Source organism: Crocodylus siamensis, chromosome 15, assembly GCF_052110815.1.
Source record: "Crocodylus siamensis isolate JL-2025a chromosome 15, ASM5211081v1, whole genome shotgun sequence".
Classification (NCBI taxonomy): domain Eukaryota; kingdom Metazoa; phylum Chordata; order Crocodylia; family Crocodylidae; genus Crocodylus; species Crocodylus siamensis.
The window spans coordinates 16,292,212-16,314,861 of record NC_143409.1 but is presented as its reverse complement, the minus strand read 5'-3'; the positions used below and the strand labels follow the sequence as shown (position 1 = coordinate 16,314,861).

The window sequence follows — 22,650 nt, the reverse complement described above, 5'->3', positions numbered from 1 at the left end:
CAACACTAATCCCCAGTCCAAAAACGATGGAGAGAAAAAATTGCTAGAAGCTTCCTTTTCCTATTAAGAATTTAGTAATTACTTTTTTGTTGAGTAATTTGATGCATGAGGGATGGATCTTATTCCAGTAATGTGAATATATTTTCCTTCTCAAACAATTACTAGCAAGCATGTAGGGCTTCTACAGTCTACGTACATGTGCGTGCATGGTTGGCACAGGCTGAAGGAAATGAGAGTTTTGCCATTGGCCTCAGTAGAGCAGGATTTTCACAGTCTAAAGGACTTAAACATTCTTAGACATGAAACATCTGCTAAATTACATAGTTTGGACTCAGAGGCAAGAACTCTTGAGGGTGGTGTCTTTTATCGGACCCAGCTACATGGTTGAGTCAAGCTCTGGACAAGCTTTTGGGTATCACGATACCCTTCCTCAGGTCTCTGGGATGGAAACAGACACAGAAGTGCTAAGTAGCAGATGGAACAGAAGCTTGTGTAAAATTCTGTATGTAAATAAAATCAGGATATAAGAAAAGTTATCAGATAGCCAACAGGTAGGAGAGAGGTAGGAAAAATCTAATAATGGAAGAGCAAAATCATTCAGGAGGGTCATTATCATCTGTGAAGGCTAGCGAGTATCAAGTAGTAGGCCATGAAATCATTGCCTATATTAAGTCCCTGATACTTACTGTCCAGTAGGGCTGTGCGAGGCTTCAGTCCCTGATTCAGTTTGGCAGAGATTCAGCCCGATTTGGTGGCCAAATCTCTAAATCTGAATCGAATCAGGAGACCCTTGAATCTTTCCGAATCGATTCGGGAAAATTTGGTGATTCAGATATAGACACAGCTTTAAATGTTTTTTATACATACTTCTAGGTACCAGGCAGCTCGTGAATGCTGAGATGCTGGGGCAGAAAGAGTGTCCCAGAGGGGTGCAGGGGCTTCCCAGTGCACTTGGCAGCAGACTGGAAGTGGACCACAAGCACTTCTGATTCACTTCTGGGTCTGCTGGGGCATGCACTGGGGGGGCCCCATGCCCTCCCAGCTTGGCAGCTGGTTCCTCCGGGGTCTGGGGGGGACACTTGGGGTCTCCCCACAGCCGATAACCAAGCCTGGGGGCGCACGGTAGGGTGGGCAGCGCGCTCAGCAGTGGACCAGGAAGTGGGCCGGAAGTAGTTCTGGTCTACTTCTGGGTTTGCCGTCAAGCACACAGGCACTGCTGCCCCCCCCCCACCCCCCACACACTCCTGTGGGATGCTTCATCTGCCCCAGCATTGCAGCATTCACAAGCCATGCCTGGTACCTCGGGGTATGTAGAAAAAAAATATTTAAAGCTGTGTCTATGGCTGAATCGCTGATTCTCCGAATCAGCATCAAATGGATTTGGATTTGGCCTAATTGAATTGGGGACAGTGATCCGAATCAATAAATCAACTCACTGTCCCCAGTTCAGGCCATATCCAAATCCAAATCCAAACTGAATATGTCTCATTTCGCACACCCCTGCTGTCCAACAGTCTAATGAAATGTTGTTCCCAAGCTCTCCTTGGGAACAACATACAAGGAGACTTGGTTTGTTTGTAACTAAAGTATTTGGTAAATTTCTTTTTGAGCATGACACTGTGAGGTTAGGTAGTTTGGCCTCCTCACTAATTGGTGTTCACTACTCTATATCTACTTAAAACTGATAAAACCAGGTTAGACAGATTTTTTCCAGGAAGAATATGCAATGAGGGGACATATATTGATTGGCAAATGAAAAGACAAAGTAGAAGCATTGTATCATCAGAAAAGAGCATTCATTGAAAGCAAGATGCTTAACTAGCAATATCCAGGATCTGCCAGCCAACTGGAAAAAGAATTATCAACTGCTGGCAAACAGGACATAATATTCTCTTTTGATAATTAAACGAATCCAATTTAAGAAATAGTCTATCATGAATAAAATGAAAATCTCCATGTATGCTTGCCATTTAATTATGTGGTATAGCCAGGCTCTTGCCTACAAATATGTAAATTATCATTTGTTTTTATTCAGGTAATCAGTATGCAGGGATAGAAATGATAACATTGTTATTGCTGCTACTCCAGGCCTTTTCACGCTGACATCCATGTATAATTTATGCCTCTACAGTGCTACCTGTAGAAGTCGCTTGATCCCTTTCTCAGTCTGGTGAACTTTGCTTTCAAATTAAAGTAGTAGCTGTGGGTGCAGTTCATAGCATCTGTTAATTCTTTGCTTAATTAAAATTCTTCCAATTTGTGCAATAAAAACCTTGATAGGGCTATAAAAAATTATTAACATTGACCATGGAGATTGATGATGCATTTATTAAAATATGAGCTTGCTTCCAATTTGGTAATTAGACCGTGTGCAATTTAATGCTCAGATTGCCATTCAGTAACATATAGTTTTTCCTCAAATAACTAGATCTATCGTAACTTGTATTTAATAATTAGTACGGTACACATATGCTATTATCACCCTGATACTAAACTAAATATGCAGAGAAATGGTAAATATAGCACTCATCTTTTGTTACACAGAAGAAGGCAGCATGAGGAAATATCTATGAAATTATCCTGAATTACTTGATATTGTGCTTGAACAGGAGGAAATTTACAATAATAAGTAAAATTACAGATGTTGCTATTCATTTCTGCTTTAAATGAGAAAAGACGTATTTTATAATCTTTTGTAAGTAGCAGTTACTTGTATGCACTAATAGAATAATAGATGAGAGTTATATTTTTATTTCAAGGACTTTCAAAATTTGGCATGCATACGTGTGCCTGTTTGGTTTAGTGGTTATAATGTGCATAGGAATCACAAGTCCCATGTTCTGTTCCTATTTTTTCTGATTTACAATATGTTTTTCAACCTTACTGTGACTTAATTTTGTGTGTCTTATGTACCTCACAGGAATTCAGTGAAATGTCATTAGTTATTGTTTATAACATGCCTTATGGCACAGGGTGAAGGATGCTATGTATAAGCAAAGTATTCTGACACATTAATGGTAGTTATTGTTTTATACAAATCTGCTATTTCTTTACTGTCTTCTTTAGCTCTGGAAGAAGTTTGTTCGGCTTGCATATAATTTTCTGGTGATTTTTGTTCCTTGGGAAATGAGAATAAAGAAAATAGAAAGTAAGTATGGAGACTCAGTGGCACTGAACAGTGCACTGCCTGCTAAAAAGCTAGGTGTTTCTGCCAAACTGGATGTCTTGAACTGATGAACTACGAAGTAGTCTTGTTAAAAAAATCACCAGTGTTCATTAAAGTAGAGTTGTTGCCATGTTTACTTAGACAAAATAGTTTTCAGTATTAATCTTAGTGATACTACAGTGTAGTAAGTTTTATAATTTAAATGGGGCCAACTGTGTTGCTATAAAAATTGCATTGCAATGTCTGTTACAAAATAGATGTCTCATCAAAATTTTCAGTGCACAGGACATACAGTGTGGAAGCAGGCTCCAAGCCACCAGTTCAAGCCATTGAACTTCTGATGTGATTTAGAATAGCCTTTAATATGCTCTAAATTCTTTTGGCCAATCAGGTCATACATCCATTTATCACTGGCCCATCCACAATGTGTCTTCTATGCTGGGGCTGCGAGCAGATGGCTGAGACCCAGGTGTGTAAGGGAAATTCTCCTACCTCAAAGAATCCCCATCAGCTCTTTTGGAACCAAGAGTTAAACTTTTGCTTCATTGTAAAAGCTATTGAAAGCTTAGATCTAATCATGCCACTAAGAGCAGGTATTTTGATTTTTATAATTTCTATTAAGGGTAGTCAAAAATCTTGAAATTTAAACAAAATCTGGAAATATTTTTATGATGAACCTTGTGTACAGGGCTGATTTCATAACATTTCCAGATGGGTGGAAGCTGCAGTGGGGAGAGGTACAAGGGTTAGAAAATTCTGGATGGGCCCTGTGGCTCTTTCCCCCTCAGCACCTGCGCTCTGTCACCATGGGTATACACAGTAGATAACACTCATTATCTTTGGAGCAGGATTAGCAGTGCTAATGTGTCCTGGTACTGCTGATCTGCTTCACTGGTATTTATATATGTTGCTGGGGACTGCTGTCTCACAGGGTTGGGTCCCTGTTGGTCCTGGGACTTCAGGGGCATGATCCCATGGGACAATGGCCCCAGGTGTTGTGTCCTGACCCAGGGCACTCATTTGCAAGTGAGGGAACCCATAGGGGTCCCACGTGAATATCAGACTGCTGCACCCCAGGTTGGGATGTGTGTAAGCAGGGAAACCCCTGCTTCATATTGCCATGTCCTGAAACCATAGGGTTCCTCTGCTTTCAGTTGCACACCCAGCTCGTGGCACAGCAGTGAGATGCACAGGAGTATACATGGCAGTGAGATACACAGTAGGGCTGTACGAAGCTTCGGGTGCTCATCCAATTCAGAGGAGATTCAGCCCGATTCAGTGGCCAAATCTCTGAATCCAAATCGAACCAGGAAGCCAATAAAAAGGTCTGAATTGATTCGAAGCTCTCTGATTTGATTCAGGAAAGATTTGATTCAGGAGAGCTTCAGCGATTCGGGCAGTTTCCACTCACTGCTGCAGGGAGCTGGACCCAGACTCCATGCTGATAAGTAGGGGGCGGGGGAGGGACCATGGGGAGACCCCCATCAGGCCCCACACCCTTCCTGCTCCCCTAGCCCCCTTGAATGCCCCCCATCCCCTGCCCACTGACCCAGCCCCACCCCATGGCTGCCCTGCCCAGCCCCAGCTTCTGGCTCTTTAAAAAAGAAAAGAAAAAATATCCCCCACTCACTGTCTGCTGCCAGGTGGTGGGGAGGCAATCCCCCGCTGCCTCCCACTGCCCCACACTGCATGGCAGGCTCTGCCATGAATACCCTGACCCCCGCCTGCTCTCCCAAACCCCCCACAGCTGCCCCATCTGGCCCCAGCTCCCAGTTCTTAAAAAAAAAAAACAATGCCCCCACTCACTGGATGCTGCCTTGGAGCTTCTGGGGGGCTCATGGAAGAGTCCCTGTGCAGCATGAGGCAGTGGGGGGCAGTGGGGATCAGACACCCCCCACCTGGCAGAAGCTGGTGCGTTCGGGGCTTTTTTTTTTTTTTAAGGAGCTAGGAGCTGGGGCAGCCATGGAGGGGGGCTGGGAGAGTGGGCAGTGTCAGGGGGCTTGTAGCAGAGCCCCCCTCCCAGCGCAGGGTAATGGGGGCAGTGGGGGGCAATGGGAATCATGTGTATGATTCCGGCCTGGCAGGAGCTGGCGACTCAGGGACTTTTTTTTTTTTTTTTTTTTTTTTCAAAGGAGCTGGGAGCTGGGTCTGGGCAGGGCAGCCATTGATGGGGCTGGGAGAGCGGGCAGGGGATGTGACCTGTCCAATTCAGAGATTCAGCCTATTTGGCTGAATTGATTTGAGACAGTGATCTGAATTGCTGAATCGAATCACTGTCCCCTGAATTGGCCAAATCCGAATCTGAACCAAATACTAGCCATTTTGCACAGGCCTAATACACAGCTATATACATTTCCTGCAGAGTATATCCATGATGCCTGTCTGAAAGAGGACGAACCTACACTGATTTGAGGTACAACAGCATGAAGTGGCAGTCCCCCCCGCCCCCCGTTTGCAGATGCACTGCCCTGATATGGGTTCCATGAGAATTCCCCCTCAAGAAGGTTCCTGAGGTGTGCAATAGGGCTGTGTGAAGCTTCAGTCTCTGATTTGATTCGGTGGAGATTTGACCCTATTTAGTGGCCAAATCTCTGAATCCAAATCGAATTAGAGGACCCTTTAATCTCTCCGAACTGAATTGGAACACTCTGAACCTATTCAGAGAAATTCGGAAAGATTCAGCAATTTGGACATAGACACAGCTTTAAATGTTTAGTCTACATACCTCTAAGTACCAGGCAGCTCATGAATGCTGTGATGCTGGGGCAGATGGAACGTCCCACAGGAGCATGGCTGAGCGCCGAGCTGGGAGGGTGTGTGTGTGGAGGGGCCCAGTACACTCCCCAGTCAACCCGGAAGTATGTAGAAAAAACATTTAAAGCTATGTCTATGGCCAAATCACTGATTCTCTGAATCAGCATCTAATCTCCAGATTTGGATTCGGCCAAAGCAAATTGGGACAGTGATCTGAATCAACTAATCACTGTCCCCAATTTGGGTCGAATCTGAATCCAAATCAAATAGGGCCCATCTCATACACCCCTAATGTGCAATAAGCAACTAGGCATCCTCCTCTATAAGATATCATTATCTGTAACTCTGTCTGGTCACAGCAGTATTTTTGGACCCTTGGAGTGTGACAGGGGGCTAGGGTGTCTGTTTGCTCACAATGTGGGCTGCGGTAAAAAATTTTGTCTGCTCGTTCCCTGTGAGTGAGAGAATGCTAGAATAATCAGACCTACAGTCTGATCTAGTAAATAGCAAGGCTTATGATCTTATATTTTGCAGAACAAAATACTTTGGATAAATTATGAAAAGGTTTCTTAGAACAATAGATGAAATGTAACTATTAGTAGTTGTGTGTATGTTTCAGTCCAAGTTTCCATAAGAACAGCCAATGAAAAAGGTGTATATAACACGAATGAGGAAGATTTCTATGATCATAATCACTTCCTTTGTAAATATTGTTGGTAATTTTTTAAAACCACTATATCTCAGCTTATCATCCAGCATCCCATTTATGATGTAACATTTCCTACTCAAGATGTGCATTACACAATTGGAATCATTACTGTTTTTTAATTGCCAAGTAACACTTCATAAATAAGTCAGCTGGCTCTTGGTAGGCTTCATTGCTAAAATAACTATTTTCCTGTGGCTTAAGGTCATTTTGGATCTGGAGTTGCCTCCTACTTCATCTTTCTGAGATGGCTATTTGGAATCAATATTGTGCTTACCATAATGACAGGAGCATTTGTAGTCTTACCAGAGGTAACCAGTTATCTAATATCTTTAGAAAGCTCTTATTGTGGGATTTCCCTTCCTGAATTAAAGACATGTTATGCTCAAAGGTATAGGTGGCTTTTTAATGTACAGTCTAAGAAAAATATTTACAATACATTGCACTATTAGGTATTTTTCTGCCACTTACATATCAGATGTCATTTTACCAAGAGACTAAATGCTGATGTGTTTACTGGGAGGGAGAGCAGGGGGAGGAAGAGGAGGAGCAGAAGGTGGCAAATTAGAAAAATGGCTCCTTTAATCCCTGTAACTAAGTCCCACTCTGATATTTGGAGCATTAGAGCCTGGTATTCAGACGGTCTGGGCACACAGAACTCTCACTGATACTTCAGAGGGCACAAATGCATTTAGTCCTTAGGTGGTGTTATAAAATTTAAACAATCAGAATGTGTCAGGTGGAACATACAAAAACAAAACAGTATTCTCCGTTTTTTTCTGGGGCTTCTTTTAGCAGAAATACCCCAGGATGAAGGAGTGGATAGTTTAGATCTATCCAAATGTTCATAGTTTGGGTAAATAAACTACATGGCTGATATATTTTACCCAGCTCTGGCATGTGTCCATAGATCTGGACTAAAAAACTAAACTCTACAGGTCAGATTCTACCCTCAGAGATACAAGCTCCAACAACCAAGGGCTTTGCTAGATGCTGGATGCAGGATTTCCCCCTGCATTTCTAGTTTTAAAAAATTGAGAGAGGAGCAGGATTAATGATGCTACCACTCTGGCACTCAGTTCTTTGGAGCTGCTTGGGCTCTGCTGTACAGATAGTGTGATAAAATTGCCTTTGTTTCACACGCTTTTTAAAGACGTTACCTTTCTTACCAGCTCCTGGTGGGAGTGCCCTTCGGGAACAAGACCATTCCCATGGAACAGCTGGCAACAGCACAGGACCTGGACACCATCTGGTCTCTGGGGGCAAGTCCAACACGCACTTTGTTACTGTGTTACCAACGTAAATTCTTCAAGCCGGAAGTTGGTGCCGATTCCTCACTGTATGCTGTCTTTACAGGGTTACCTCCAGTACTCTGTCTTGTTTTATGGCTACTATGGCCGGGACAGGAAGATCGGGAAAGCTGGGTATCGGCTGCCCCTGGCCTATTTCCTGGTTGGAATGGCAGTGTTTGCGTATAGCTTCATCATTCTCTTAAAGAAGTAATGTTCCCCTTTTATTGGCATTTACTTAGAGCTATGTATTCAACCCAGCTGAACTGGTGTATTATTTCCTTTCCCCCTCTGTTTAATTCTGTACTTCCTGTAGTTTATTCATACCTCTGTAATCAGAGAAGCAGATTAGTCTTAGAGACTGAGGCCAGAATGGGGATTCAGATCTCCTGAGCTCTGATTCCATCTTGTTCTTGAACTTACCATCCTTTACCTCTCTCTTCAGTTTCCCACTCTATAAAATGAGGGGAACAGCTCACAGCCCCAGAGGGTGGGGTGAAGATTATGTATTCATGTTTGTATTCATGATTTCATGATTATGTATTTATTGGGGGTGTGCAAAATGGGCCATACTTTATTTGGATTCAGATTCGGCCCAAATCAGGAACAGTGATTTGATTAATTGATTTGGATCACTGTCCCAGTTTGATTCAGCCAAATCCAAATCTGAAGATTTGATGCTGATTCAGAGAATCAGCGATTCAGGCATAGACGCAGCTTTAAATATTTTTTCTACATACCTCAAAGTACCAGGCATGACTCATGAACACTGCAATGTTGGGGAAGATGGAGCGTCCCACAGGAGCATGCTTCCCCGCCCCACGTACTCAGCGGTGAATATGGAAGTGGACCAGAAATATTTCTGGTCCAATTCTGGGTCTGCCGCTCATCATGTGGGAGACATCCCACCCCACCCATGCCACCCCTGGCTCAGCAATTGGCTGTGGGGGCTCCTGGGTGCCCCCCAAGACCCAGGAGGTACCAATCACCAAGCCGGGGGGCAGAGGAGGGTCCCGGGTGGACCAGGAAGTGGACCCGGGAGTGTTTCTGGTCCACTTCCCGGTCTGCTGCCGAGCGCGCTGGGGAGCGCCCCCATGCTCCTGCCGTGCTCCGTCCACCCCAGCATTTCAGCTTTCACAAGCCCCTGCTACCTAGAGGTATGTAGAAAAAGCATTTAAAACTGTGTCTATCTCCAAACCACCGGATCTTTCCAAATCTCTCCAAATCAATTCAGAGGGTTCTGATTCCATTCGGAGAGATTAAAGGGTCTCCTGATTCGATTCAAATTCAGAAATTCAGCTGCTGAATCGGGCTGAATCTCCGCAGAATCGAATCAGCGACCAAAGCTTTGCACAGCCCTAGTATTTATGTTTATTACACTACTGTGTATTCATGTCCAGTGCAGTGGATATATAGGGTTGGATTTTATTTGCCTTCCGGTTCTGTAGCACTAGTATTCCACCGGCATGTCAGTAACAGGGCCACGTCCATCCTTTTCAAAATGAAGATATGAACGTTGCCACAAACATAACGTTCTCCACATTGCTGGAACTGATACAAGGCATCACATTCAAATGCAATTTTATTTCCTTTGTTGTTTAGGAGGCAAGACTGGAAATTGCACAGGGGACAGAGGGAGCCCGCCAATGCTGACCATAAATCTAGGAATGTGCAGCAATTAGTGTGGAGCAAGGTCACTTTATCCTTTCTCCATTCAGTTTATTTTCCCTTCAGGATAACTGTTTGTCTAATACATTGCAGTGCAGGCTGATTATTAGTGTGACCCATAATAGCTGTGTCAGCTTCAAAATTGATTACACCCTTTTCATTTGTTTTCATTTCATCTGTTATTTTAGATCAATGGTGGCCAGTATTTTTGTCATTGGTCACCATAGTGATTACACTTTTGGATTCTAGACAAGGTCTGCTTTTCTTTGCCTACAAAAGTACTCCATTAAGTGTTGACTCTGCCCAGTTGTTATAGGCTTTCTAATATTTTTCTTAAGTGAAACATATAAGCCTCTTGATTAAGCCATGCCAGATGTATATAGTAACATGCTATACAACACATCTATGAAATAATACCTGATTGTGTTTCAATAACTTGCATTGATGGGGCGTAGGTAATGTGCACAGATATGGGCCAATCATCCAGACAGAAAGAATAAACTAAAGGATGCATTCAAATTCCCTATCACTTCACTGAGACTCAAACCAGCTATTTGCTAGACAGAATAATTGACGCAGGATCATCACAGATTTACCAAACTGACTTATGATCATAAAAGCAATGATAACAAGGTAGTTTTCCTCTAGGAAAATGAAAGGTGACATAGAGACTTATGACACCATATACTAGTGAAAGGGGTAGGAAGGTCAGTCTTTAAGCCTGAAGTGCCATATTCATCACGTATAAAGATTAGACATTTCTATATAGTGCCTCAACTGTGACCTGGAAGGTGCAGTGATAAAATTTCACTCCTGCCACTTACTCTGTTCTTATCCCCTCTACTTCAAACTCCCTGCAATTATACCAATTACTATGAGTTTTGATGGTATTTTGTGCTGTGGGCATGTACAGACTGTGAACTGAGACCACAAATGTATTTTACATAAAGCATTTATAAAAATGAAAGTTCTTTTTCTTTTTCCAGAATGGCAAAGAACTCCAGAATGAGTCTGGCAAGTGCCTCTGATGAAAATTACACGTTTTGCTGGAGAGTGTTCTGCGCTTGGGACTATTTAATAGGAAATCCTGAGGCTGCAGAAAGCAAAGCAGCTGCCATAGTTAATAGCATCAGGGTAAGTAGTGAGTCCCTGAAAAAAAAAGCTGTTTTAGGCCCATTGATTTGTGAAATAGCTGATTTGGTTTTTTCACCTGTTCTATTACATGTTGTTTCTTTTCTCTTTTTGTTACATATTAATTTCTGGTACTAATTGTGCGGGAACATATAGCAGTGTTATGCACTTGTTCTATGTGCCCACTTTTTAACATCAGTTATGGTTAAAGGGTATGATATATAAATTAGAGGCTCACGTCACCTTCTCAAGTAACAGTTTTTCTTTCCATTTCATTTATTGTGGTTGTTAAGTGACACCATCATATTTTTATCATGCACTGTTTAATCCCCACTACCGCACATGTGACTTGTATTTAGAAACCTGGAGATAAATTCATCCCTGGTTTAACACAGGGCCTAGAGCCAGGATCCCTTTAACAGCTGAATAATCTGCATTCATTTTATGCTTGTGTTCACCAGAAATTGCCCAGACACATTTTACGAGGGTATTGACAATAAAAGCAAAGTTAAATATAAGCCTCTTCTGCTTAGATTTTAAAAACAAATGCATCTCGTTTATTGTCCATAAGTAAGTGGTTCCATAAATTTGGTATGTGTCATCACTAAAAGCCCTTGGTCCAAATGACTCCATATTAGGTCTAAAACAAACCAATAAATTGTGTGATTTTTATCTCAAATTATCACTAGGTGTGACTGATGGTGATGGTGTTATTTTATATTACCCACATGCTTATGCTGCAAGCTTCACAGAAAACGCACATTGTGTCCTTCCCCTGAATGGTTTCTAATCCAAGGCTCCTATCGTATCTTAAGATTAGCTAGTGTGGGCCCCTGGGTACTGTTCTGTTGAAGCAAGTGAGACAGCGCACAAGTCCACATTAGCATGGAGCTGGGACCTAAACCATGAACATTTCAGGCAAGGGAAAATGAATATATGCCAAGAAAGAGAGCAGACAAGCATTTATTAATATGTCCTTGCTTTCCAAGAATGCTGTTCTCTACATAAATCCACAGCACACAGTATTATCGATAAGTAACGGAGCAGCGCAGAAGAGAGTATCTGTCTGCTTTACTTAATGAGAGAAGCAGAATTTCTTATCTTTTATTGGACACAATATACACATACACGCATGCATGTTTTCTTTTCCTGAGCCTCTACTTGTACAACATTTCTTAGACAGGTGCAGTATATGCGTGCTTTTAACTGTATAGGTTTTTTATAAAAAATATGTTTTGTTGTTGTATGCTACTAAAATGGTAATGCTGTGTTTCTTTCAAGGAAGCTATTTTGGAAGAGCAGGAAAAGAAGAAAAGCAAAAACCTGTATGTATAGCTTACTGGGGATCTGTTCCAAACCACTGCTCAAATGTAGTTAACAGTGCCAGTTTGCTTGTCTTACATCCTTTATGGCTGTGTCCCGACGTGCAGGCACATGTGGTTTGTGGTGCCAGAAATAACATGCGTGGAATGCTAAAATATGCCCCTACTGCAAATTTGCAGCACAGGGGCAACATTTGGTACTAGGATTTCCTGGATGCAAAAAAAAACCGCAGTGGGGGGAAAAAGCGGAGCAGAGCATGGAAAAATAGCATGTGCCAGAAAAAATGGACGCTTGGTCCTCCAGTGAGACACTCTGGCTGCTGACTAGAACGTCCCTACTGCTCCCTTTGTGCCTTTGCCGCTCCAGCACACTGGGAACTGGGAAGAGCCGGGCACGCGCAGGTTGCCCGAAGCGGGACAGTGCATCCCACAACAAAGCGCATGTGCAGGGGCATGCACCGTGGCATAAAGTAGTGGCACAAATTTGTGCCACTACTATTTGTGCCACTGCAGGCACATGCAGCCTACACATTCAGAGAAGGCTGGTTCTGCAAGACAAGCCATCTGTAATTTTTGCCATGTGACTTTTTTCCAGGGCAGTGACAATAAGCTTAAGGATTATTGCAAACATCCTTGTGCTGCTTTCCCTCGCTGGGAGTATCTACATTATTTACTTTGTGGTGGATCGATCCCAAAAGCTAGAACGTACCAAAAAGGAACTGACACTCTGGGAAAAAAATGAGGTATGGTGTGTCAACTGCCTTTTTACTTTTCTTAGAAGCAGGTGGAGCGTCTGTGACTGTCCATTCAGGTTAGAGTTCTGTGTTTGGCAAGGACTTCACAGTTCTTTTGGGTGATGACAAATCATTGTTGATTTGCTGATGTTCATCTGTAATATCATGCCAGATCCTTTCTGTCTGCCCCTTGGTGGTTAAAGAGAAGCCTTAGGCCTCAGTTAGCCAATCAGTTGGACTACTAATGGGAATAAAGCAAAGCCCGTGCAGAGCATCTATAGGATCAAAACCTTAGAGGAGAGCCATGAAGGAAGTGTGCATCTCCCTCAGTCCATGGAGAAGGGATTCAGAAGTGCTCTTTGTACCCTTCTGATTCACTGGGGCTCTAGGGATAGGTCAAGGATATGGTGATAGATCGGGGTGGGGATCAGAGTGGAACTACGATTTCATAGGATCCCCTGTGACATCAGCATCATCAGGGAGAGTTTCCCACTGGCCACTGTCAGAATAGGGATGCAGCAGTTTCTCAGTGCACAGGGACTTGGCTCTTACAGTCCCTGGCGCCCCCATCCACCCTCCCATGCACGTGAACTAAGAAAACGTTGACCCATGCATGTTTCCCTTTAGGAGCTATGACTGGGAACTGAGATAAGGAAAAGCAGACAGATATGGAGAGAATTACACAGTAAGATTAGAGCAGGGTAATGTCTTTGGGATTCTTATATGTAAAAGTCTTTCTTGTAATAATAAAAATTAGAAATTCACAGTGTGTGTGTGTGTGTGTGTGTGTGTGTGCAACGGGAAATGTTCCTCAGCAATACTCCATATAGGTTACTCTGGATCACAAATGCATATAACAACTCTTGTCTGTAACACACTTAAAAGTAGAATTTTCTGCGGCAAGTGGTCAGCACTGAGTATGTGCAATGTATAGGATACCTGCCAAAGGATTTGGAAGTATCTGAATCCCTAGGCTGGGGTGGAGGATACTTGCCTGTAGCAGGGCCACATCTGGTTCTTGGATGATTTAAACTGATTTGGACCTGATCTGGCTAGTTTGACCTGGGACACAAAACATTTTCCTTAAAAAAAGAAAAAAAAAAAAAGTCTCTTCAAAGCTTCAGTCAGTGACAAAAGGATTCCACAAGTCCCTACACAGACCTTCTCAAAAACTGCATGAACATTGTCTTTTCCATAGGTGAGTGTTGTTGTTTCGCTAATTACTATGCTTGCACCCTCTGCATTTGAACTTGTGGCAGCACTGGAGATGTATCACCCTCGGACCACTCTTCGCTTTCAGCTTGCCAGGTATGATCAGTTTTCAACCAATCAGTTTGAAAACAATGTGGAGTGTGGGGAAGGGAGCAGAGGGGTGAACTGATTTTCAGGTTTTATTTCAGTCAATATAGAATTTATATCCAATTTCGTCATGAAAACCATTCTTGTCATTATCAGGGTTCTTGTTTTATATCTGGGGAACCTTTACAGTTTAATCATTGCTCTGTTGGATAAAGTGGATAGCATGAGCATTGCTGTAAGTATTCTTATGTGTTATATCAGTTGTAAAACTTGCTAACTTTAAAGATATAATTCTTGTATTTATTGTACCTTATTTAAAATCAAATATAAGCTTTGTTACAAACCAAACAGCACCTGTTGAAAATGGTGGAATTGCAATTTGAAGATGAGTAGTGATGTCTATTTACTACTCTTTGTATGTAGGAAAGTCAAAAGTATTTGGTTGCTGATAAACATAGCTGTTGGTTCATTGGTTAATTATTTTAGCAACATAAGCTACGTTTTTAGATTAAATCATTTCAGCTCAAATCAATGTGGTATCTGCAAAGCAGGGTAGCTGTTCTCATTTGTAAATGTAAAGCTAGCAGCTGAGTGGCCAACCATTTACTTTGTGTATTTAAAGTACATGTCTGAGTGTATTAAAATGGGTGCCAGTGAAATATTGCAGATGTAGAATCAGAGACTGCAACTAAAAACTTAGCTGTTAAACACATGGATTAGACTACTGTTTCATTTTTTCAGGAATTTGAAGCTAACAGCAGTGCAAGTTACTGGATACCTTCCACCACCACCTTAAACACCAAAAAAATTTTCAAAGAAAACTTATCTACAATGGTGCCTGATCTATATGGCAGTAGAAACAGCACGTTCAGCCTGGAAGACAGTCGCACTCCAAACTATGCAACACCTGTCACACCACTTAACCAGACAGTTTCCTATGCCTATAACACTCATAATAATCCAAATCAGTGCTGGGAAACATATGTTGGTCAAGTAAGTTCTTCCCCACTCTTCACTTCTTTCCTACAAAGAAAAATAAATCAAATGAAATGTTTGGCTTCACTACTGCCAGATTAAAAATAGTCTGGTGCCATATTTCCTTCAAAAGTCTTTGTACAGCCCAGAATTTTAGTGAATAGCACAGCTAGAACAGGTCATTCCTATTGGCTTTGACAGAAACAGACTCGTTTTTAGCTTAGCTGAGAGAATGGTTTGCCTTTGTTGTGGAAGAGCCTAACCTGTATGTTGAGTTCAAACTCCAGATGTTGTATCCAACTCCACACCCAAACGTGGGGGCAAAATGGGAGAATGGTGGCTCTCTTCTTCAGGGAGGCAATCACTGAGAACAGAAGAGAAGAGTGAATCTCCTTCTCCTCAGAGTTACACCTGCAGCCCTGGGTGATGATCGGGCAGAGACACTGCATGGGAATTTCTTGTGTGATCTTGAGAGCCCTGTTGGATACATGAGACTTAGCTGGACCTGGAATACTTGTACAAAGGATCTCACAGAAAATCCCTTGTCATCTTTTTCGCTTTTTTACTGAAAGATGTTAAGGGAAAACTTTAGGCCTCACATACTTGTTGTTAAGTCCCATGGCAGTTTGAGAGATCAGAGGAGGTAGCATTTATACGGGGCCAAAGGGGGCATATGGGGCTCATCCCCTGAGCACTACTGGGAGTAACAAGGAACAACGGCCACAAGTTGACTAAGAGTAGATTCAGGCTAGATATCAGGAGGCGCTACTTCACAGTCAGGGCGGCTAGGATCTGGAACCAACTTCCAAGGGAAGTGATGCTCGCTTCTACCCTGGGGGTCTTCAAAAGGAGGCTAGATAATCACCTAGCTGGGGTCGTTTGACCCCAGCACTCTTTCCTGCCCGTGGCAGGGGGTCGGACTTGATGATCTGTTCAGGTTCCTTCTGACTCTACCAACTATGAAACTATAGCCCTTCTTCTGGATGACTGAAAGTGGAATAAAAATGCTCAAAGAGAAATTTGAAACAACCAAAAAAAAAAGTGACCAGTCCACTCTGTATGTCCCAATGTGTTTTGGACTCTTAGGGCTTCGTTTATCAATGGCTCACTTTCAGTCTGGGGGCCTTCACACATGAAATGCACATGATGTTAGTAGGTCTCTGCATTGTTCAGCCCCTGTTTCATAGCAAGAAGTCTTTTTAAAGGTTCAAATTGTTGTTCAGTAGTTTGGTTCACTTGGTTTGGCACAATTTTCCATTTAGATTTGTCTGGCAGATCCCTAATCTGGTATTCTCTTCACACTCACTCTTGTTGAAATCATCAGGAGCTTCATGCTTTCAGAGTGAGGAGAATATGTGTCTTGTATTGTCAGTCAATTTGCAATGCCATGCTACAGATTTTATTTTATGTTTGAAAGGCTTAAATGGCTGATGTTCCTGTAGTGAGGTATTTATAATTGGCTGACTTTTTTTATTTAAGTCTGCATTTGAAATGTGTGTTTTAAACCTTTACTGTCTTTGAATCTACATAGCCATTTTTCATGCAATTCCTAAAAAAATAAATAGATCTAACATGTCCTTTTCAGGGCACAGTGCTTTCATCATTATCTGATTACTTTCTTGGTATTAAGCAGCACTAAGCACCAATCACAAATGCATTAAAATACTCACATTTGATAAATGTAGGCATCTGAGTATCATAGAAGACATGAAGAACTCTTGATTAACAAGGTAACTTTTAATACATTAAAAACCACTCTGACAGCACATTATCTGATGCAGGGTTGGGCATGGCAATCCAAACCCCCTTTGGGTTTGTATTAAACAACCTAACTGTTGCTCTCTATGAGACAGTAACAGATAAAGAAGATCAAAGCAGAAAAGAACTAACTGAAACAACTTGGTTCAGGTTGTTATATCAAGTCAAATGCAACAGTAACTGTGTAGAATGTCATACAATTTCTTTGCTTTGAAAGTGAGTCCATAACTTAGCACCATTTATCTTTCAGGAAATGCTGAAGCTGTCAATTATTGACATGATTTTCACAGTGGCAAGCATTCTGTTAATAGACTTTTTCCGTGGACTTTTTGTCAGATATTTAAGTGATTGCTGGTGTTGGGATCTAGAAAGCAAATTTGTAAGTATAGGATTTCATTTCAAAAAATTAAGTGATGAAAATTGGACAGACAAATGAGTAGTGGTAACTTCTGGTACCTTCATGATCATGACAGTGTGGGTGCCAAAAGCAGATGCTTTGTTTCACTTCCCTCCCCTTTTCCCCACAGTGCCTCAGGTAGTTGCCCTGGTCACCCTGGCCTAATTACACCACTGGGACAGACTATAACTGGCCAAAATCAAATAAAATTCCCCTGTTTTTACTTTTACTTTACTTTTGATATATTGCTTCATTTAATCTATCTTTTTGCATCTTCATATACTATATTCTGTTTTAATAGTTTTTAATTTGTAGAATGTGTCATTTTATTGTATGCTTTTAGTAAAACCCATAGATTATATAATTGTGTTGTTATATCTAATTTTATTGTCAATTTTATTGTATTATTTTCATGTAAAAGCTGTAAATAAACTACAGCTACAACTGCCTCTTATGCCTCAGATTCAATGAGTACTTTTTTTGGCAACATCCTGGTTAGAGCAAGCCTAAGGTACTAAGCAGGGCAAATTTAAACTGGAGGGCACAGAGTAAACGCTAAGATCAAGTGGTTTCCACAAACCCACTCTGAGCTATGATCAATGACATAAAGACTCCCACATCTTTCCTTTAATAAGGTCATGCATCAATCTCAGAGCCAAAGATGACTAAACCATGGAATTTTAGAAAATACCAAGAGTAGGTGGCTTATAACTTCCTCTCCTCCATGGCTATGGTTACATCCTGCTATCAGAAGCAGTACATATAAGCACATGGTCCTTAAAAATACAGATCATGTTGAGTAATAGTTGGCTGAGGAGCAGCTTTTGATGTGAGCCCCTCATATGCAGACTCTTCATTGATCACTTAAGAATGAAGTGGAGTGAAATTAGTTTACCTGAGTCCCTGCCTGCTAGAATGGAGGTTTGACTGTCATCTTATTGCTTGCTAAGGACTGATATTACTGTGGATATTTCAGAATATGTTCTGTCTGGTGAACAGATACAATCCAATATTTTTAGTGGTTCTTTATAAGAAAAAAGATTTAAACCAGTTTATTCACATTCTCTTATCTTTCTTGTAGCCAGAATATGGAGAATTCAAAATTGCTGAGAACGTGCTACATTTGGTATACAATCAAGGAATGATTTGGTATGAACTATTTATATTTTTTCCTCCTTCGTTAATTACCAAGTTAATTTATTACTTACATCTTAAACTTACCAGTACCAAGTACCAGTAGCGAGGCATACCCAACAATGATCTTGGAAAAAGATAATTGTGTGATTACTGCCTCCGCAATTTCACATTGATATAACATGCCCTATTTGAGAACTATTCACATATATTTGATGGTAACAAAATAGATTTTAGCGACATTTGAAATTTCATCCTTTTTTCTAGGATGGGAGCCTTCTTTTCACCCTGCCTCCCAGCATTCAATGTTCTTAAGTTGATTGGTCTTATGTACCTGAGAAGCTGGGCAGTGTTAACCTGTAATGTACCACATCAACAGGTTTTCAGAGCTTCAAGGTTAGTGAAAATAAAGACAGTATTCAATTGTCAGCAGTAAAAATGTATTATCTATATCAGTGGTTCCCATTCTGTGGTACGCAGACAACCTGTCAGTGGTTTGCGTTAACAGATTTATTATAATTACTTTATATGACAAAAAATTGCTGGTGGTACTTAAGGTTGATTGAAAAATTTGCTGGTGGTACTTAAGGCTGTATCATTTTAAAGTGGTGGTGTACAGTCTGTCAGAGTTTGGGGACTGCTGATCTATACATAAATGGAATGAGAGCAGCTTTGAGTTCTCAAAATAGGAAGTAAAATTAGATATACTCAAATGACTGAAGCGTGAAGCCTTGATATCTGTAAAATATAGTTTCTGAAGAAAGGGAGATACAGCAGTATTGTAGTAAAGAGAATTACAATATGAATGTGCATCACAGGGACGTAAAGGGGAAGAGAGTAGGATTTGAAGCTAGACACGCAATCTTTCACTTCTAGGTCACTGAGTCAAAGTCAATAGTAACATAAAGTTATGTTCACATATCTGCACATTTGTAATCAATATGGGGAATTTCAGCCTATTCTGTTCCCCACAGACAGATTTTCTACATTGCAACTAGCACTAATGTTGGCATTACGTGAAACCCAAAGTGGATTGTACTCTTCAAGATTATCAGGCTGGTAGGGCTGTGCAAAGCTTTGGTCCCTGATTTAATTTGGCAGAGATTCAGCCCCATTTGGTGGCCAAATCTCCAAATCTGAATCAAATCAGAGGACCCTTTAATCTTTCCATATCGAATTGGAACCCTCCGAATTGATTCGGAGAGATTCAGAAAGTTTCGGTGATTCAGACATAGACACAGCTTTATATGTTTTTTCTACATACCTCTAGGTAGCAAGTGACTCGTGAATGCTGCAATGCTGGGGCGCATGGAGTGTCCCACAGAAGCGTGGGGGGGTCCCCAGCACACTTGACAGCAGACCCGGAAGTGGACCAGAAACACTTCCAGTCCATGTCCAGGTCTGCCAGAGAGTGCATCACAGTGTTCATGAGCCATGCTGGTACCTCACGGTATGTAGAAAAAACATTTAAAGCTGCATCTGCCTGAATCACTGATTCTCTGAATCAGCATCGAATCTTCAGATTTGGATTCAGGCAAATCGAATCAGGGACAGTGATGCTAATCAACTAATCGAGTCACTGTCCTTGATTCAGGCTGAAGCTGATTCGAATAGGGCCATTTCACACACCCTTACAGGCTAGTATCACTCACTAACAAGGACGATACGTAGGGTGTGCACGTGGGTGCACATGCACTCCCTGTGTGTGGCCGTGCATCCCCTAGAAAAAGGCACATCTGCAGGCAGTCTGCAATCACCGCTGTTCGCCGTCACCCCTCCCAGCAGCGCCTGTGGGTGGTTGCCGACCATGTTCAGCACTCACCACCCACCCCTTCCCCCTCCGTCCCACCACTGAAGGCACCAGCGGCGTCTGCGGGATCTCCACGCCTATCACTGCCATGCTCCTGCCGCTACCAGCTCAGTCATGCCCAGCCGCTGGGGACATGCATCGTTCGTGCTTGCTAATAATTGATTGAAAGAAAATAAAAGGATACTAAAGGCTTACACCAGGTAATTAGAAAATCTTGCAAAATAGTACCTGCTCACTTAATTGTTGCAAATGACATTTTGTGACAGGCAAGTAAAATACTTTTTGTAGGGGTTTTTTTTTTGCTGTCAACAGACATGGAGCTCAGGGTAAGTAAGTAGCTTTATGGCAAGGCTGATAATTTTTCATGGCAGTTTTGCAAGTCTGATTTAAAGAATATAAATGTAAAATGATCAAACCGTAATCTGTGCATGCTTGGAACAGAAGGTTCTGTAGTACTGATTCACAAGAGACAGGTCTATGTCTATGTAGATATGGGAATAATGCTTAAATCAAGCCTTGTCTGCCCATTCTAAAATTTCAGTCCATGAGTTGCTCAGTTCCATTGCTTTTCTTGCTATTTAATGCTCCAAAAATTCATTCATCCTCTACTGGAGAAATAAAAATATTTTGAAAATTTAAGTTTTATTGAAGTTAGGGAAATATTTTCATTGACTTTCATTAAACTGGGCCCTTTAAAAGTAAATAATGCAATATTCAGTTTGAAAAATCCACTTTTACTTCTCATTTTAAATATTACTTTTTTTGATAGCGGCTCTAGTTTTGTCGGCAGTCACCCAAGTGTTAAATGTGAAATATCTCTACTGAAACCACTTAGACCTGATTGGCATGAGATAAAAATTACTGGTATAGTGTTATGAAAAACACTTCTAGCATACATGCAGGTGGCAAGAAAGTGTTCTTTCCTCTTCAGCTTTATGACACACAGGGAATCTGTCTTGGAACAGCTTACAAATCCTGTTTGATATTATGAACTCTCCATAAGTAGGTATATTAAACTCCATTTAGGGTGCGTCACACATGCAAGCATGTGCACTTGCCTCAGCTCAAATAGAGGTGGTGCAAATCTGACCCGGGACTTTCTGCCCCAGCACATGTATTTGGACATGCACTTTGTTGAGAAGCAAATTGTGCCACTTGGGGCAAAATACCCCTGCCTGGCTTCTCTTGGATTTGCAGCCAGGGGGAGCTAGAGCCTGGGGCCAGCACCTGTGCTGTCCCCAGCAATATAAAAAACTGCCCTGTCCTGGCCCCAGCAGTACAAAAGCTGCCCTGGCAAGTAGCTCAGGGCTACTCAATCTCAGGAGCTTCTGGGGCGCAGGCAATTGGTACCTGAGGACACTACCCCTTGTCCCAGCTAGACTGCTGAAGTAGTCCAGAGAGTTTCCTGCACCCTCTACCCACAGCAGCAGGGGGCTGCTGCCTGGCTATGACCTGCTGCGCACCTGCCAGACCAGGATGAGGCATCCACTCCTCTGGATCAACTGCCAGTGGGCTGTGGCTGCAGGGTTGGCCTCTGTGTGGCACTACTGCCATGTGTGCCCCCTGCCTGGCCACCTGGGCAACTATTGCCTGGAAGATGTTCTGGGTATGGTGGCCTGCTTTATACTGTCAAAGCATGTCCTCCTGGCCCCATTTGACCAGAAGGTCAGCCACAGCCAGCTGGGTCCAAGGTACTAGTTCTGAGCGGGCAGGGTCCTGCCACTGACCTCCCTAGCATGAATTCTGGTGTTCCCTATTGGAAAACTGAAAAATCCCTGATAAAAAAAAATCCCAAAGTCACTCTGTAAAATACCCCAGAATCCATGTTCCTCCACAATTAAAACAAAAGGCCACTATAAAGAGAGAGAGTGAGTGAGAGACAGAGAGACAGCAATCAGTTGGGCAATATTTTATTGATATATCTACAGTGTTAAAGCACTGGCTGTTGGGGGGCTACAGCCACACAGGGGTTATGGTTCCCCAACAGGGGCCAAATGGCCCCCACAGGGGCTACCCCACCCCGCAAGGCCCACATGCCCCACCCCAGCCCCACACTTGCTGCCCCACCGGGCCCCATCCCCCGCCAGCTGCTGCTGCCCCACCCAACCCCAGCCCCCACTCCCCCAGACCCCCTAGTGGCTGCCCTGCCCAGCCCCACCTCCCACATGCACCCATAGGCCCCCATGGCTTCCCCCCCAACCCCAGGCAACAGCACTTAAAAAAAACAAACCACACACAACCCCCCCCCAGAAAAAAAACAGAAAAAACCTCACAAAAATACCTCTACTTACCCCAGGAGCAGGGGTGGGGTGGTCCCCCCTGGGCAGCACAGGGCAGGAGAGCCCAGGTTGGGGCTGCTAGGGCTGTCCCTCTGCCCTGTGCTGTGCGGGTGGGACCCCAATTGATCCTGATGGGTAAGTGTTGTGGGGGGGGTTGTTTGTTTTTTTAAAGTGAACGTGCTGGGGTGTATGGGGGCAGGGAGCGGGGTCCTAGGTGGGGCTGGGGTG

General features: G+C 42.6%; 1 protein-coding gene across 3 annotated transcripts in view; it reads left to right on the top strand.

Annotated features, from left to right (window-relative positions):
- The window catches only part of TMC3 (transmembrane channel like 3), a 43,733-nt gene that overhangs the window by 10,792 nt on the left and 10,291 nt on the right, over window positions 1-22,650 (top strand). For 2 of the 3 annotated variants that reach the window (XM_090028946.1, XM_090028947.1), the window contains exons 4-16: window positions 3,067-3,148; window positions 6,831-6,937; window positions 7,799-7,888; window positions 7,983-8,125; window positions 10,570-10,717; window positions 11,996-12,039; window positions 12,632-12,779; window positions 13,969-14,078; window positions 14,226-14,304; window positions 14,811-15,062; window positions 17,053-17,181; window positions 18,281-18,348; window positions 18,601-18,729. In XM_090028946.1, coding sequence (XP_089885072.1) covers window positions 3,067-3,148; window positions 6,831-6,937; window positions 7,799-7,888; window positions 7,983-8,125; window positions 10,570-10,717; window positions 11,996-12,039; window positions 12,632-12,779; window positions 13,969-14,078; window positions 14,226-14,304; window positions 14,811-15,062; window positions 17,053-17,181; window positions 18,281-18,348; window positions 18,601-18,729 — 1,529 coding nt within the window. Of the gene's footprint in view, window positions 1-3,066; window positions 3,149-5,535; window positions 5,580-6,830; window positions 6,938-7,798; window positions 7,889-7,982; window positions 8,126-10,569; window positions 10,718-11,995; window positions 12,040-12,631; window positions 12,780-13,968; window positions 14,079-14,225; window positions 14,305-14,810; window positions 15,063-17,052; window positions 17,182-18,280; window positions 18,349-18,600; window positions 18,730-22,650 lie in introns of those variants that run through there. The other variant, XM_090028948.1, reaches the window with a different exon arrangement.